This window comes from Dermochelys coriacea, chromosome 2 (genome assembly GCF_009764565.3).
Source record: "Dermochelys coriacea isolate rDerCor1 chromosome 2, rDerCor1.pri.v4, whole genome shotgun sequence".
Lineage (NCBI taxonomy): Eukaryota > Metazoa > Chordata > Testudines > Dermochelyidae > Dermochelys > Dermochelys coriacea.
This window is the reverse complement of record NC_050069.1, coordinates 2,233,087-2,251,049: the sequence shown is the minus strand read 5'-3', so window position 1 is coordinate 2,251,049 and position 17,963 is coordinate 2,233,087. Positions and strand designations below refer to the sequence as shown.

At 41.0% G+C, this 17,963-nt stretch overlaps 1 protein-coding gene across 14 annotated transcripts in view; it reads right to left on the bottom strand.

Moving 5' to 3' along the window:
* LOC119850538 overlaps positions 1-14,874 on the bottom strand; it is a 117,699-nt gene extending 102,825 nt beyond the window's left edge. For 8 of the 14 annotated variants that reach the window (XM_043507222.1, XM_043507223.1, XM_038388702.2 and 5 more), the window contains exons 1-5: positions 14,695-14,843; positions 13,392-13,579; positions 13,042-13,151; positions 12,358-12,429; positions 945-7,776 (exon numbers count right to left, since the gene is read on the bottom strand). In XM_043507222.1, the coding sequence (XP_043363157.1) occupies positions 945-7,776; positions 12,358-12,429; positions 13,042-13,151; positions 13,392-13,579; positions 14,695-14,795 (7,303 nt within the window). In that variant the 5' untranslated portion in view covers positions 14,796-14,843. Of the gene's footprint in view, positions 1-944; positions 7,777-12,357; positions 12,430-13,041; positions 13,152-13,391; positions 13,580-14,694 lie in introns of those variants that run through there. The other 6 variants (XM_043507227.1, XM_043507228.1, XM_043507226.1 and 3 more) reach the window with 5 other exon arrangements.
* Positions 14,875-17,963: the final 3,089 nt, after the last annotated feature.

Sequence of the window (17,963 nt, the reverse complement as noted above, 5' to 3'; positions counted from 1 at the left end):
ACAGAGGCTTCTTTAGTAGAGAATATCATTTTTACCCTCAGATTTAAGGATGAAAATGGATCAACCAAATTTATTTGTTTTTGTCTCTTTATAGACTCAGATGGGGCACTGGTTTACATTTTTGAGGCTATCTTCACAACCATACGGGTTATAAACTTTTTTTTTTTTTAAATGAAAGTTGAGATTCTGGAGCACAATTCCAAGTTAAGGGATGAATTCTGGGATAGAGAAATACGCATGCCTTCTGCTTATGTGTCTGCCTAAATAGGAGGCCAGCTGAGCACATCTGTTACATCTGTGCTAGAGTAGGTCCAGGCTGTAGTCACAGCTCAGGTAGACATAGCTAAGTTATCTCAGGTACCAGAGCAGTGAAGCTGCAGCAGCGTGCACGTCAGTGTGAACTGTACAAGATGGCCCAAAAGCCCGTGACTGCAGTGTAGACGTACCCTTAGACAGAAGCCAGTGCTCCAGAACACTAGTAGGCTAGAGAACTACAATATTTGTACATTTTTCAGCAAATTCAATCTGCATTAACCATACCACTCAGGCTGCTCTGTCCACAGCCACGAGGAATGCAAGAAAACCCACGCTGGAAGATGGAAAGAGAGTATGTGTCTATATAAAAATATAAACACATTAAATTTATAACTGATGTAAGCTACTTCCAAGTTTGTAGGATAAGGCAAATTTGGTTCCAAAACACTGCGAGAGACACATTCCTCATACAAAAAGGGAAGTTTATCAATGTGAAATCAGATAATTATAATTTCTCTATATAATAGGGACTATGCACCATAATAAATATGATGTGCTGTGATAGCCAAATTAATTTATATCTGGCAGTTTTCATAGCCACACACCCAGCCCACAACAAATGCCTTCTCAAATGCATTTTTCTGCCTTAAGATATGTATTTTTTATTCTTTTTTAAAAAAAATTACCACCTTTGCAGGGAGAGCATACAGATTTTGTTTGAAGACAGGAGATTTCACTGTTTTGTGTGTTGTTGTGACCATCAAATTCAGGGACTTCATGTTGGTCTGCATCACTTTCTACCTTCAAGATGATATTCTGTGAACTAGAAACACCCCCAGTTATTGAATTCACACAGAATGCAGGAACTGATAAGTCTTCTATATTGGGTGTTTTGATACCATCAAGTGTTCTCTCAGCCCGGTGCAGTACTGGCATGTAATTTTTGTCTTTGATGCTTTCAACATGGTCTTCTGACTCCAACTGCTGTGGCAAGTTACTTATAACACACTGTCTGCTCTCTCTAGATGTTTCAATGAGATCTGAAGTTATATTTGTGTCTTCATCACTCCAATACACAGCTGAAGCTTCTAAGGAGTTGCATGAAAAACCTGACTGTGTGTCAAGACCTGCTGCTTTGCAACTGTCACTGCAAATACCTTCATGGAGCCCATCACCTGTTCCACTAGAACTACAGCTAGTTAGTTTTCGGGTAAGTTGATGATGCTCACTTTCAACAGAGCTATTCGATATGTCAGAGAACATGAAGTCCAAATCTTTGATTTTGGTGCTCTTTTCAGAATCTGTATCAGGAAATTTCAGGGGAGATTTAGCGGAAGTATATAGATTATCTAATGCTAAACAGACACTAGACTGAAACTGTTCCTCTTCAGACAGGGAATCTGCACTTGGGCTTTCTGGAATTTTACTTACCACATCTTTTTCTAGTACATCAGTCCATGAATCTTCTGAACTGGCAGCAAGTTCAGTAAACCCAAACTGACTGTCAAAGGGGAGACTCTGGGACTCAGATATTAATTTAACTGACTGTTTTCCATTTATCTGAGGTTCAATACTTGAAAATAGAAATAAACCACTTCCATCTCTCCTTTCACAGTCTACTTCACTTATAGATTTACAGTCAGTGTCTTCTTCTACTTTACTTTCAATGGATGGCACAAACCTTTCAGGTTTTGTATTTTCATTTACCAAGTTCTCAGAGTCATTTGTTTTTTTAAAAAATTCTCTCACCAACTGGGCAATATTTTTACTATTTTCCTTCTCCATTTCATCAAGATGCTGAGCTGTTTGAAGAATGGGGTATTTTTTAAAGAACTGCTTAACACTACTGCTAATAAACTGATCATGACACTCCTTCAAATCAGTGGGAATGGAAAACAAGGTTACATTAGGACTGGGTAGGTCAGATACAGACTCCTGCATGGAAAGAGACCCCAAAGGGCAGTTTCTCTTTTGGGAGCACTGCTCATCTTCAGAAACTGAAGTTCCAGAATATTCATTTCTACTCATGTGTCTTTTTAGTGTTCTGAAAGAATTATTTTTGTTTGCCTCTTTATTCTGAGAATCTTTATTCTCCTCTTTATGAGATTCCACTCTGTTCATAAAGTTAGACTCTGAAACAGTTAAATCTTCATTACTGCCTTCAGAAAAGTCTGCACATCCTATGGGTTGGTGTATCTTTGCTTGGGATTTTAGGGGTTCAGAGTCTTTGCTTTCTTGCTGCATATATACTAGTTCATTTGTTTCTGTTTTCTGATTAAATTTGTCTTTTTCTGCACAAAGGCTTGTCAGCATTTCATTTACTGGAGAGTCTTTAACAGTTTTTAGGGCTCCAAGAGGGGCAGCTAGTGTCCCCACCTCTAGTTCTTGAATGCAACCATTAAGCAAGCTATACTCAGGCTCCGGATTCTCCTCTAGATTTTTTCCAGCTTGGATAGAATTAGAATCAGCATTTCCTACATGTTCATCTGAACAACCTGCATCTCCCTTATTCAAACCAATCTCTGCATTGCCTTTCACTGCTTCCATTCCACCTGTGCTACAATTTTCAGGTCCAGCAATTCTAAGTTCACTTGGATCATATTCTGCATTGCAAAGAGAATAGCATTTTCCCTCCAAACGCATATCTGTTGACTTTTCTGTACCTATCATTGATTTGAGATCAGCTGTTTCAATCACTCTGTCAAGCTGATCTTCATTTGGTTTGCAGTCCAGGTCAGCTTGCAGAATAATGCTGCCAGAAACACTGTTTGGATCAGAGATGATAGTATCCTTCTCCTTCAGGATTTTGCATCTATCATGCTGCATTTCAACTGTATTTTTCATTCTTGTGCTATTGTTTTCTTCCTTTTCCTTTTCAACTTCAGAATCTGAGATATATAAATTAAGCTCCTCTGCACTGAATAACTCAGACCCGTCTGTAGGGTCATTTTCAATTTCCCTAAGGTGGTTTTCAGCTATATTTTTTTTGGCAGATTCAGGCTTTCCAAATGCAATAGCCTGCATCCCGACTGCAAGATCATTTTTGTCTACATTGCATAGTTGTGTAGTTTGCAGTTTGATTCCACCTTCCTCTTGGCATATACTTTTTTGATTACTCCTTTCCAAACCAATTGGTGTCAAGATTTCAGTAGTCATATTTTGTTCACATAGCTTCTTCAAATCACTGTCTATGACAAAGTCCTCTGGATAAAGTGGTTGTTTCACAGGATCCTCTTTGGATTTCAGATCTATGTTACTTTCCAAATGCTGGGACTCCACAGCATAGGAATCAGTCTCCTGCTGGTCATGAAATGCACTAGACTGCTGTCGTAATTCCAAATGGGCAGCGCTAACAGAAGAGTTCTCATTATCCTCTTGGTAATTATTCAATGTTCCCAAATCAAGCTCACTAAAATGTGTATCAGCATTATCTTTTTCCAGTGTAACTGATTTTACACTCCATTTACAGTTTACTGTCTCACCTGTATTTTCATCATTCAACTTCATACCTTCTTCATTCCTGGTGTCCTGCTGGGGCAAGATGTAGTCATTTACAGGTTCTGGATAGTTTCCCATGTCCCTTTTATTCACATAGTAAGGGGACTGTGTTTGTGAACAGGAATAATCATTAAAGTCAGAGCTTCTTTCTGCTACTAGAGAAGTCTGTTTGGATAAGCATAATGGAGAAAGATCATTTGCTATTCCTCCCTCTAATTCTGAAGAGTAATATGCTGTATTCCCTTCCAGCCTGTTTGTGGGTACTTTTGTAACGCTGCTGTGATTAAGATTTGTTTGCCTAACACGCACATTTGCCATAATCTCCATCTCTTTATCTATACCTTTGTTTTCTATATTTTTCTGTTCTTCAAATACGCTACCATTAATGGCTGTTCCTGAGTCATGTCTCTCTCCAGGTATTTTCATTATCTCTTTGCTTTCGATACCATCTTCATCTGTCTTTTTATAAAATGTATTTTCAATACTAGCTGACTGATCAAACTGCTTCTCCCCTGATGCTGTATCATCCACTACTAAGCAAGCTGTTTTCAGTTCCTGGTAATCGGTATCATGCATCTCATTGTTATCAGTAAGAGTGGAATCCAAAGTATGTCTGACAAGGATTTCAACTGTTTTAATACATCTGGTGTTAGTGGTTGAAAGAGAACTGGAAGAAAACACGGAGACATCTGACTTGTCTTCTTTCCCTGGAGACCTCTTTCTCTCCAAAGTACAGTCACTCTTCTGTAGAAGACACCGATCAAGAAATTTTTCACCTACATTAATCGGTGACTCAGGATTAATTGCTTCCACCAATTTCTCTGTGTTTTCCAAAAATGTCACTTTATTTGGAGAACACGAAGCTACAAATATTGTTTTTCCATCAAAGGTTTCTATCCGTGTTTCTGAAGACAGCTTTTCCTTTGCTTTGGAATCTATCTCCATCTGTTTAGAGAACTCTCTCCAGGAATTTTTACTTGCATTGTCAAACAGCATAGTTCTTTCATATGCCTCTGAAAATTGCTGAAGACTCAAATGTGTGTCCACAGACATATTTACTTCTTCCTCGCAGATACTAGTGTTTGACACACTATTTTTGTTTCCATTTACTGAAGGTTTTGTAGCCAGTAAGTTTATGGCCCTCTCATTTATTTGCCTAGTTTGAGTTTCCACTTCTGCATATGATATTTCAACACAATCTGTAACTGAAGATATTCTCGTCTCTGTATCCATGGAATCCATCTTTATTTCACTCTCATCTTTGTCTCCGTATCTAACAGGACTATCCATTGTTAAAGAGATGGAATTTACATTCATATCTGTTTGCTCTTCATCCGCTTCAGAAGCACTTACTTCCAAATGTAATTTATTGAAACCAAAATCACTAACCTCCTGTGGCACACCTTTTGTAGATACGGATGTAGTCATACATACATGGTCTGACTGAAAGCCTTCAGACTCTATACACACAGTGGCATGAGAAATATTTGCCTTATTGCATGCATTCTGTTTCACAGAAGTTTCAGTTTCATTCTGAGACAATGGCTGGATGTTTGTTCCCTGGCTCATTGTTTCACTGATGGACCTCGTGACAGATGTAAGAGCTCCAGAGTCTTCATACGTGCAAGGATACTCAGGAGAAGTAATTTCTATTGCTGTGGCCTGCAAACTGCAAAATGTTCTACTCAAAGGTTTGACAACTGCCCCTGAATTACTTAATTCCTCTTCCTTTGGAGCTGGTTTGTGAGGTGAGTTCTCACTGTGCAAAGAGCCAGAGGAAGACGGCACACAATTACAGGGAGAATAAGTTATATCTTCCAAGTATTTACCTTGAGAGAGGATATGGTGTTTAGAAGGAGAATGTACATGATAGTCTGAGATATTCTGTGTACACAAGGGCAGGTTCTCTGGTGCTGTGAGATCTGGATTGTTTTGAAGTATCTTTGTTACAAGCCCATCCAGTGCCACATGAGAATCCATTGATGATTCTTCCTCTTCTGAATGAAGCATATCCAGACACTGGACCATCTTTGTTCCACTGGCTCTAGAGACAACTTGTTCTGTAACACAGCTCTGGAATAAGGCAACCCCAATGACATTGTCATCCTCATTTTTTTGGGATTTAGCAGAACCAATATTACACTCAGAACCGGACATTTCTTTTGCTGCACACATTGTCAGAATTTTATGAGCATCAGAAGAGTTCTGATGTTCTAGGTTACTTATTCCAGTGTCTGAAAGCATATACTCCTGGTCTAAAGCGTTTTGCAACTTGTCCTCAAAAACATGATCTCTATGTATTTCTCTCACTTCTCTGTTTGATATCGTAATGATTTTATCAGTGTTAGGTTCAGCTCCTTCTTGAATGTCCGAAGTAGTTTCAGGCTTCTGAGTTTCCATATGTAAGGTGGTATTTAAAGTTTCCATTTCTCTGTCAGCCAAGGAACAACTTTCACATTCTACAATATCACTACTTTCTTTTATTGCTTCCTCATTTGACATAAGGCTGTTTTGCTTTATAACTGAAGTCAGCTCATCTTTGCAGATCTCATTTTTCATCTCAGAATGCCAAACACTATGTGGAAGTTCTAAGTCTGGCACAAATGATATGTTTACTTCCCGAATTCTGTCTATGGTCATAGCAGTTTCAGAAGGCAAATCCAACTCTTCTACACAGGTTTTACCATCTGCATTCATTAGTTTCTTTGGACTCACCACTTCTTTTGCAGGAGACCCACCATCTAGATCTTTACCCAAAGTAATGTCTTCTGGGACAATGCTTATTGCCATACAGTCACTGTTTTCTGAACAGTTTTCTACTTCAACAATAACCGACTCTGACAAGCTATTTACATGAAGACGACCCTTTTTCTTTGAATGGGATTCACAAGTTTCATCTCCAGTAACAGATACAGCCACACATGGAGTTTCATGTACACAAGCATCAACAATATGCTGCTCCAATGAATACCTATTCTGTTCTTCTGTTGATCTTTCCTTTTCCATTAAATTTGCCTTATAATCACTGACTGATGGCACTTGAACATTTTTCATAGCTTCATTTATCACTTCTGTGACTTGCATTTGAATACAAGGCTCTGAATGCCTAGAAGTTTCATGTTTAGCTGTTTCTTCAGTGCTGTTAATAACATTGATCTCCATCACTACATCATCGTCGTCAGAGTTTGCACAACTTCCAAGCACTGACTTATCAGCTACAGGAACCAGTGGCTTGGAATCAAGGTTGCTTCCACTTTCTACTGGAAAAGAGTCTGAAAGATCTAGACTGTTATCAGAAAGACTAGCTCTGACAATTGCTTTTCCACTCGGGTCACTGTCATGTGTCTCTACAGCATCTCTTGAGTGAGGAAAAGGTGGTGAAGGTTCCAGATTATAACAAGTTACAGGAGGTTGTGTTTCTGTTTCACCACTGTCTCGTCTCTCATCCAGGAATGGTCTGTAAAACTTTGACATGCTTCCTAATGTGCATGGTTGAGCTCCGCTTGGTTTCACGCAGAGAAAGTCAGAATTAGCCAGTTCTGCGGTCCTTGCAGCATTTTCCCGAAACAAAGATGACTGTGCAATTTCAAAGACTCTTTGTTGAGAAGGCTCTGTGGTGACTGCTGAACCCTTCTGATGGACATATTCAGGTGAAGAAGAACGTACAATCTGAGAATTAGGTCTAGTGTAGTCTTCCAAAGAAGTATCTGCTGTTGCAGCTGATGTAGATGTTGCAGGCATTTCTAATTTGTTTGAAGTCACATTAACAGAATTTGTACAAAGAGAAGACTTCACTGAAGACAGTACTGAGCCAGCTGATGTTAATGGCAGAGTCACAGTGACTGTGGGAGGCTGCATATCACCACAGTGTGTGCTAGATTTAGACAGAGCTCCACTATTTGGGACTACTTGAGAAGTCCATGCCAGCTGCGATATAACAGGAAGGCCAACGTTGTTCTTGAAGACCAGACCTGCATTGTACACTGGTGGTACTTCAGGAGATGTCAACAGCGGTAACTGAATCTGTAGAAAAGAGACAAGAGTCACGGCACCATAAAATGCTAAGTATAAATCATAGAATCATAGAATATCAGGGTTGGAAGGGACCCCAGAAGGTCATCTAGTCCAACCCCCTTCTCAAAGCAGGACCAAGTCCCAGTTAAATCATCCCAGCCAGGGCTTTGTCAAGCCTGACCTTAAAAACCTCTAAGGAAGGAGATTCTACCACCTCCCTAGGTAACGCATTCCAGTGTTTCACCACCCTCTTAGTGAAAAAGTTTTTCCTAATATCCAATCTAAACCTCCCCCATTGCAACTTGAGACCATTACTCCTCGTTCTGTCATCTGCTACCATTGAGAACAGTCTAGAGCCATCCTCTTTGAAACCCCCTTTCAGGTAGTTGAAAGCAGCTATCAAATCCCCCCTCATTCTTCTCTTCTGCAGACTAAACAATCCCAGCTCCCTCAGCCTCTCCTCATAAGTCATGTGCTCTAGACCCCTAATCATTTTCGTTGCCCTTCGTTGTACTCTTTCCAATTTATCCACATCCTTCCTGTAGTGTGGGGCCCAAAACTGGACACAGTACTCCAGATGAGGCCTCACCAGTGTCGAATAGAGGGGAACGATCACGTCCCTCGATCTGCTCGCTATGCCCCTACTTATACATCCCAAAATGCCATTGGCCTTCTTGGCAACAAGGGCACACTGCTGACTCATATCCAGCTTCTCGTCCACTGTCACCCCTAGGTCCTTTTCCGCAGAACTGCTGCCGAGCCATTCGGTCCCTAGTCTGTAGCGGTGCATTGGATTCTTCCATCCTAAGTGCAGGACCCTGCACTTATCCTTATTGAACCTCATTAGATTTCTTTTGGCCCAATCCTCCAATTTGTCTAGGTCCTTCTGTATTCTATCCCTCCCCTCCAGCGTATCTACCACTCCTCCCAGTTTAGTATCATCCGCAAATTTGCTGAGAGTGCAATCCACACCATCCTCCAGATCATTTATGAAGATATTGAACAAAACGGGCCCCAGGACCGACCCCTGGGGCACTCCACTTGACACCGGCTGCCAACTAGACATGGAGCCATTGATCACTACCCGTTGAGCCCGACAATCTAGCCAGCTTTCTACCCACCTTATAGTGCATTCATCCAGCCCATACTTCCTTAACTTGCTGACAAGAATGCTGTGGGAGACCGTGTCAAAAGCTTTGCTAAAGTCAAGAAACAATACATCCACTGCTTTCCCTTCATCCACAGAACCAGTAATCTCATCATAAAAGGCGATTAGATTAGTCAGGCATGACCTTCCCTTGGTGAATCCATGCTGACTGTTCCTGATCACTTTCCTCTCATCTAAGTGCTTCAGGATTGATTCTTTGAGGACCTGCTCCATGATTTTTCCAGGGACTGAGGTGAGGCTGACCGGCCTGTAGTTCCCAGGATCCTCCTTCTTCCCTTTTTTAAAGATGGGCACTACATTAGCCTTTTTCCAGTCATCCGGGACTTCCCCCGTTCGCCACGAGTTTTCAAAGATAATGGCCAAGGGCTCTGCAATCACAGCCGCCAATTCCCTCAGCACTCTCGGATGCAATTCGTCCGGCCCCATGGACTTGTGCACGTCCAGCTTTTCTAAATAGTCCCTAACCACCTCTATCTCTACAGAGGGCTGGCCATCTCTTCCCCATTTTGTGTTGCCCAGCACAGCAGTCTGGGAGCTGACCTTGTTAGTGAAAACAGAGGCAAAAAAAGCATTGAGTACATTAGCTTTTTCCACATCCTCTGTCACTAGCTTGCCTCCCTCATTCAGTAAGGGGCCCACACTTTCCTTGGCTTTCTTCTTGTTGCCAACATACCTGAAGAAACCCTTCTTGTTACTCTTGACATCTCTTGCTAGCTGCAGCTCCAGGTGCGATTTGGCCCTCCTGATATCTTTCCTACATGCCCGAGCAATATTTTTATACTCTTCCCTGGTCATATGTCCAACCTTCCACTTCTTGTAAGCTTCTTTTTTATGTTTAAGATCCGCTAGGATTTCACCATTAAGCCAAGCTGGTCGCCTGCCATATTTACTATTCTTTCGACTCATCGGGATGGTTTGTCCCTGTAACCTCAACAGGGATTCCTTGAAATACAGCCAGCTCTCCTGGACTCCCTTCCCTTTCATGTTAGTCCCCCAGGGGATCCTGGCCATCTGTTCCCTGAGGGAGTCAAAGTCTGCTTTCCTGAAGTCCAGGGTCCGTATCCTGCTGCTTACCTTTCTTCCCTGCGTCAGGATCCTGAACTCAACCAACTCATGGTCACTGCCTCCCAGATTCCCATCCACTTTTGCTTCCCCCACTAATTCTACCCGGTTTGTGAGCAGCAGGTCAAGAAAAGCGCTCCCCCTAGTTGGCTCCCCTAGCACTTGCACCAGGAAATTGTCCCCTACGCTTTCCAAAAACTTCCTGGATTGTCTATGCACCGCTGTATTGCTCTCCCAGCAGATATCAGGAAAATTAAAGTCACCCATGAGAATCAGGGCATGCGATCTAGTAGCTTCCGTGAGTTGCCGGAAGAAAGCCTCATCCACCTCATCCCCCTGGTCCGGTGGTCTATAGCAGACTCCCACCATGACATCACTCTTGTTGCACACACTTCTAAACTTAATCCAGAGACACTCAGGTTTTTCCACAGTTTCGTACCGGATAACTGAAAAGGAATGAACTTTGGTTTTACATATTAAATGTGAAAACAGAAACCCATGTAGCATGGATGACTTGACATTTCATATCCACTTAATCCCTCTTCACCACCACCCCTCACTTACTCGGTGCCACCCTCCACCACCCCACCCCCAGACTACTACACATTAAGGGCACATAATTTTTGACTGGAGGGAGCATAATAGCCTTCTTCCCCATATACAACTGATGACCCAAGTTGCTTTCAACTACCTGAAAGGGGGTTTCAAAGAGGATGGATCTAGACTGTTCTCAGTGGTAGCAGATGACAGAAAGAGGAGTAGTGGTCTCAAGTTGCAGTGGGGGAGGTTTAGGTTGGATATTAGGAAAATCTTTTTCACTAGGAGGGTGGTGAAACACTAGAATGCATTACCTAGGGAGGTTGTGGAATCTCCTTCCTTTGAAGTTTTTAAGGTCAGGCTTGACAAAGCCCTGGCTGGGACGATTTAATTGGGGATTGGTCCTGCTTTGAGTAAGGGGTTGGACTAGATGACCTCCTGAGGTCCCTTCCAACCCTGATATTCTATATTTATTACACTCCAAGTGTAATCAGTGCTGTTTTTCAGGAACTGGTCCAAGTTCCAACAGCACTTCTTTCTCGTTCTGTCTGGACACTGTAGGCACCCTTGAAAGAATTTAGAAGCAGTGCAGGAGTGATCAGAGGGAACTCAACAAGGGGAGGGGGGAACAGTGCTTGGTGAAGACAGGATCAAGAAATGTATACATACAATATGTATTTATTATTTTTTTCCATTTGTAATATAAATGTATTTATTATAACAGAAACTTCAAGATGTGCACATCAAACAGTATGACATTTTTGTAACCATTGTCCTTCCTTCCCCAATTCCCCATCTTGTTTGTTGCTATCATTCATTGTATCTTGTCTAAAATTTAGAAAATAAGTACACTGGGCCAGGATCTGGGTCTTATTTGTCTGAAAAGCACCCATTACACTTGTGTATTGAACAAACAACAGCATGACTCTTGCAATGAGCAGGGGAATTGATTCAGGAGGTCAGAGAGCATTTCACAGATTTCCACCATTAGTCTTCTTAGCTGAAAAAAGCTGTAGATAACTTTCATATGATTTTGTATTATGCCTCTATTTTCATACAACTTTCTATTAGATCCTTATATAGAAAACTTTATACTGAGCCTTGGTATAATGTTAAAAATGTCTTTTTGCTAGGAGTAGAATAAGATCTCCCCCCCACTCTCAATCAATTGCCCTGTTGAATGAACGAGGTGTGAATGAGTTAGGTGTGGAAGACAAGCACCTCCAAACAGCTGCAACAGTTGGAGAAGGGATGGAAGCCAGACCCAAGAACAATAAAACTTGTCAAGTGGGCTCACTAAAGAAGAGCAGACATACTGACGGCCTTGGGGGTTAGAAGCCAGCACCTTCTTTTGAAAATACCCTCTTTGTAGCATTAAGACAACACCCAGAAGGAAGCAGCACAAAGGACCAATAGACACAGACACAGATTTTGTATTTGATATAGATTTGCATGAGAGGGAAGCAGCTATAAATATGAGGGGTCTTGCAGAGGACCCCGGGTCTCATCTTGTCAACATTGGAGCATCGATCCAGATCGACAGAAGCCCGGCTCCACCCCCCCATCTAACTCACCTGGCCTGTGAAGTTAAGGGGAGCAACTAGTTGGTAACAAGAAGACGGAGCGCGCGCGTGTGTGTGCGCATGAGTGTAATATAGATCATATGCATATGATACAGTGTTGATACATGTATTACCAATACATGTGGTGCTTTGCCTTATTCCCCCTTATACTCCTCTTTAAGTACAAGAAAGGAACAGTGTTTGTCAGATGAAATACCCTGAGTACTGCTAGTAATTTCTTTTTCCTATGCTTTGCCTCACCTGTGGTAGCGAATTCCTCATCTCTCCACATGCACTTTGCAGCTGTTCAATTCTACAGTAACAATGTTCAAACTGAAACAGAAATGCAAGAGGTTTATCTGAAACACAACCTCACTTTAATTCAAGATCCAGAAGACTAAAATGAAGAGGAGGCCCTAATACCTTGTAAACTGCATCATTTACTGCTTATTAACAGATTTCAGTTTTCAGGCTTAAAGGAAGTCAAGTTTTTTCAAGTCTTCCAATTTTAATTCAAATAGTCTTACTTGGTTACCTTTAAAAGTGAACCATTCTCAGAGCGTGTAGCATAAACAACTATACTGATGTATTAAAAGAATACAAGTTATCTGAATACTAAACTTATGGGAGTTCTCTTCAGTATCACTAATTAGAACAGAGGTCTCTAAAACTTTGATAAACTGATGGGACCCCGCCAGGAGCACAAAGGCAACACTTAACTTATTTAACATGAATCAGATCACAGCCACCCCCATCCAGTCTGCAATGAGGACAGGACATTTACATCAAAATGGAGCACAGCATGCTGGGACTCATAGTTCCCATGGGACCTGCCTTGTATTAAGGGGGAGGGTAGCCACAGACTGCACTGTGTAACAATATGGATCACATTTGACCCATACTTTAGCTACTCTTACAACAGATCAAAGAAGGAATAAAATGTACCAGAAAGTAAAATTCTGAATTTGGCTGACGAACTTGTGTTCCAGACCTGATACCATTCCCTGCAGGATGTCCAAAGGTCACAGTATCTCCTTCCTGCAAGCTAATTGTACCTGAAAATTTAAAACAAAAACAAAAAAATATTACACATCACAACAAACGATCATTCTTTTCAAAAATTCAGAACAACTATCGTTGGATGTATTACGTCGGGCGATAAAGAAACCATAATATAAATGTTAAATAAGCATCAAATAAAGTGATCTATTATGTATATCCTAACATCAGATCCTAAAGAGAAGAATGCACAAGATTCCTCTGGATGCCCTTGAACATCTTCCTTCCACACTTACCATTGATTCTAACATCATTCACATAAACGCCTGTCAAACTGGAATCCACAAGTCTGTAAGTATCATTGGTTCGAATCACTCTGGCATGAGTCCGGGAAATGTAATCTCTTCTCTCTGAAACTGGACAACTGATGAAATAGTCCACAACATCTTTGTTTCTTCCAATCAGGGTAACTGCCTTATAAAAACTTTAAACAAAGTTTAAAAAAAAAAAAAGTCAGATTTTTTTTCTCTGTTACATATAGCTTCTTCTGCAGAAGTCTGGATTTCATGGAAAGCAGTGTGATTACAAGAGGCTAGAGAACACCTCTCACCGTACCACAATTAGGTGCAGTAGAATTTCCAAGGTCTAGCAACTGAATTACAATTGGAGTAACGCATCATCATTTTCTGGTCACTAGTCACTGGTCACAGAGAAGATACATAGAGCAAAACTCACTCAGCATAGTAGGGAGTGGTTTCAGAGAACACGGGGCTCACATTTTCAGAAGTAACCAGTGATTATGAGCGTCTTGATCTTTGGCTGCCCGACTTGACACACATTAAAAGGAGCCCAATGAGGGAGGAGGGGAACAAGAGGTAGTCTGTACTAAATCCACAGAATACTGTGAGAATTAAGTTACAGCTGACTTTATATAGCATTTTTATTAATGATCTAAAAAAGAGTAAACAGCTAATAAATTACATTCACAGGCAATAATAAAGTAGAAGGAGTCAAACACCACTCAGGGCATAGAAATAACAACACAAAGGGACCTAGAGAAATTGGAAATATAAGCAGAAAAGGAGAGAGATTCAACGTAAACATCTGGGGGAAAATAATCAACAAAAACCCACTGCACTGACCCTGCCAAGACTGTTCTGTTAAATATTCAAAGTGGCAAAGTCAAAACTGTCCAAGCAAGCTGTGAGAACCAAAGACTTGTAAGGGGAGCTGGTCAGGCTTTTAGGTTGATCAGCTGGCATCTAAGCCAGGCCCTCAAAAGGTTCTGGGACCCATACTGCTTATTGAGAGAAATTAAATACAATTTATAAAATTGATATAGAGTTACAATTCTCAAACTAAAATAAAATCAAGAAAACAAAGGTAAGCTACGATCAATAATATTAAACTAAACTAAGAAACACTCTATCAAATCAGACTCACACCATAACAAGTTAGTCTCAATACTGGACACAGTCTACAATATGGACAATCGCCACTCATATTTAACATGGAACACAGCCCGTAAAATACAAATCCCAGCATGTAGTGTTCATTCTTGAGCACAGCAGCCCAACAGCTGTCTTACACAGTACTCACTGGATAACCTCTGCAACACCAAAGACAGAAGCTTTGCGGCCTATACTGCGCAGGTGACACTGGTTGAGCTCCCCTCCGTGCGTTTGGCAGATTGTTGCCATTTCAGAAAATACAAGCTTGCTTTACATCTGGAGGGGAGAAAAATAAATTAAAAATAAAGTGAATGAAGCATGTAAGTTTCACATTGCTCACAAAAACACTCCCACTTTATCTACAACCCTTCAATGCATTTATCCCAGAAACATCAAATATCACCATCCACAAAGTGAACTGAAGAAGCAGTCCAGGGTCAAAAGTGGAGGACCAAGTTCCACGGCCAACAAGTAAAGTTAACATAGCTTTTTCTTTCTATGGTCCCTCAGTTATACAGTGCTTTCCAGCCCAAGGATCCCAAAGGCTTAACAAATTATGTATATATTTCCACGCCCATTATGGAAATATAACCAACCTTGGTATGGAACTTCGTAGCTCTTGCACACAACAACATTATACAATCATTATTAATTTTCTGGTCCTAAAAAAGAGAGAGTGTCCTTTTCATAGATTCCAAGGCCTAGAGAGGAACACTGTGGTCATCTAGTCTCACCTTCTGTATAACTAAGTCAGAGAATTTCCCCAAAATAATTCCTAGAGCATAATTTTCAGATCAACATCCAATCTTGATTTAAAATTGCCAATGATGGGGAATCCACCACAACTCTTGATAAACAATTCCTATGGTTTATTACCCTCACTGTTAAAAAAAAAAAATGTATGCCTTATTTCCTGTCTGAATTTGACTAGCTTCAACTTTCACAGCCATTGGATTGTGTTATACCTTTCTCTACTAGATTGAAGAGTTGATCATCAAATATTTCTTCCTTATGTAGATACATATTGTCAGGGTTCCTTCCCCACTCTGAACTCTGGGTACAGATGTGGGGACCCGCATGAAAGACCCCCTAAGCTTATTCTTACCAGCTTAGGTTAAAAACTTCCCCAAGGTACAAACTTTGCCTTGGCCTTGAACAGTATGCTGCCACCACCAAGCGTTTTAAATAAAGAATAGGGAAAGAGACTACTTGGAGACGTCTTTCCCCAAAATATCCCCCCAAGCCCTACACTCCATTTCCTGGGGAATGCTTGATAAGAATCCTCACCAATTTGTACAGATGAACACAGACCCAAACCCTTGGATCTTAAGAACAATGAGAAATCAATCAGGTTCTTAAAAGAAGAATTTTAATTAAAGAAAAGGTAAAAGAATCACCTCTGTAAAATCAGGATGGAAAATACTTACAGGGTATTCAGATTTAAAAACACAGAGGATCCCCCTCTGGGCAAAACCTTAAAGTTACAGAAAACAGGAATAAACCTCCCTCTTAACGCAGGGAAAATTCACATAAAACAAAAGAAACTAATCCGCCTTGCCTGGCTTACCTCTACTGGTTGTAATATTGGATTAGGGTGGGTTGGGGAAGATGGATTTCTGTCTGGCCTCTCTCAGTCCCAAGAGAGAACAAACATGTAAACAAAGAGCACAAACAAAAGCCTTTTCCGCCTCAAGATTTGAAAGCATCTTGTTCCCTTATTGGTCCTTTGGGTCGGTGCCAGCCAGGTTAGCTGAGATTCTTAACCCTTTACAGGTAACACAATGTTGCCTCTGGCCAGGAGGGATTTTATAGCACTGTATACAAAAAGGTGGTTACCCTTCCCTTTATATTTATGATACATATAGACTATAATCAAGCCACCCCTTAACCTTAACCTTCTCTTTGTTAAGCTAAATAGATTGAGCTCCTGGAGTCTATCACTATAAGGTGTAATTTTCCTGTCCTTTAATCTTTCTAAAGCCTCTTCTCTGAACCCTTTCCAATTTATCAACATCCATCTTGAACTACGGACATCAGAACTGGACACAGAATTCAAGCAGTGGTCAAACCAGTGCCAAATACAGAGGTAAAATAGCACTTCTATTTCTACTCAAGATTTCTCTGTTAACGCATCCAAAGATTAGCCCTTTTGGCCACAGCATCACACTTGGAATTCATGTTCAGTTGATTATACACCACAGTCTCCAAATCTTTTTCAGGATATTGTCCCCCCATACTGTATGTATGGCCTACATTCTTTGTTCCTAGATGTATACATTTACCTATATTAAAATGCATTTTGTTTGATTGTGCCCATTTTATCAATCAATTCAGATTACTCTGTATCAGTGACCTATCCTCTTCATTATTTAACCCCTTCCCAATTTTTGAGTCATCTGCAAACTTTATCAGTGATGATTTTATGTTTTCTTCCAAGTTATTCATAAAAATGTTAAATACCATAGGGGCCAAGAACTGATCCCTGCTGCACCCCACTAGAAACACACCTGCTCAATGATTCCCAGCTAGCCAGCTCCTAATCCATGTAATGTATGCCATGTTAATTTTATAGCACACTAGGTTTTTTAATCAAAATGTTTTGCAGTACCAAGTCACATGCCTAACAAAGATCCAAGTATAGTAACTCCTCGCTTAACGTAGTTATGTTCCTGAAAAATGCGACTTTAAGTGAAACGATGTTAAGCAAATCCAATTTCCCCATAAGAATGAATGTAAATAGGGGGGGAAGAGGGGAGCTAGGTTCCAGACAAAAGACTGTATTTTACACACACACACAGAGTATAAATTTTAAAACAATTTAATACTGTACATAGCAACGATGATTGTGAAGCCTGGTTGAGGTGGTGGAGTCAGAGCGTGGTATGGGGGGGGATATTTCCCAGGGAATGCCTTACTGCTGAATGATGAACTAGCACTCTGCTGAGCCCTCAAGGCTTAACATGTTGTTAATGTAGCCTCACACTCTACAAGGCAGCGTGAATGTAGGGAGGGGAGAGAGCATAGCAGAGACAGACAGAAAGACACACCGTATGTGTGAGAGAGAGATGTGCATTGCCCCTTTAAGTATGCTGGCCCCACTCTAAGTACATTCCTTTTTAAAAAGAAAAGGAGTACTTGTGGCACCTTAGAGACTAACAAATACAAGTACTCCTTTTCTTTTTGCAAATACAGACTAACACGGCTGCTACTCTGATTCCTTCATAAATAGATCAGCAAATTGAGACAACAGCTGCTGCCAGCAAGGTTCCTCTGTCCTGAGCCCTGTCGTGTCCCCCACGCTCCCGCTCCGTGGAGATGGCCCGATAGGGTAAAGGAGCAGGAGAGAGGATGAAACCCTGACATTAGCACCCCTCTTCCCGCCCCACTTCACAGCAAGCAGGAGGCTCCCGGAGCAGC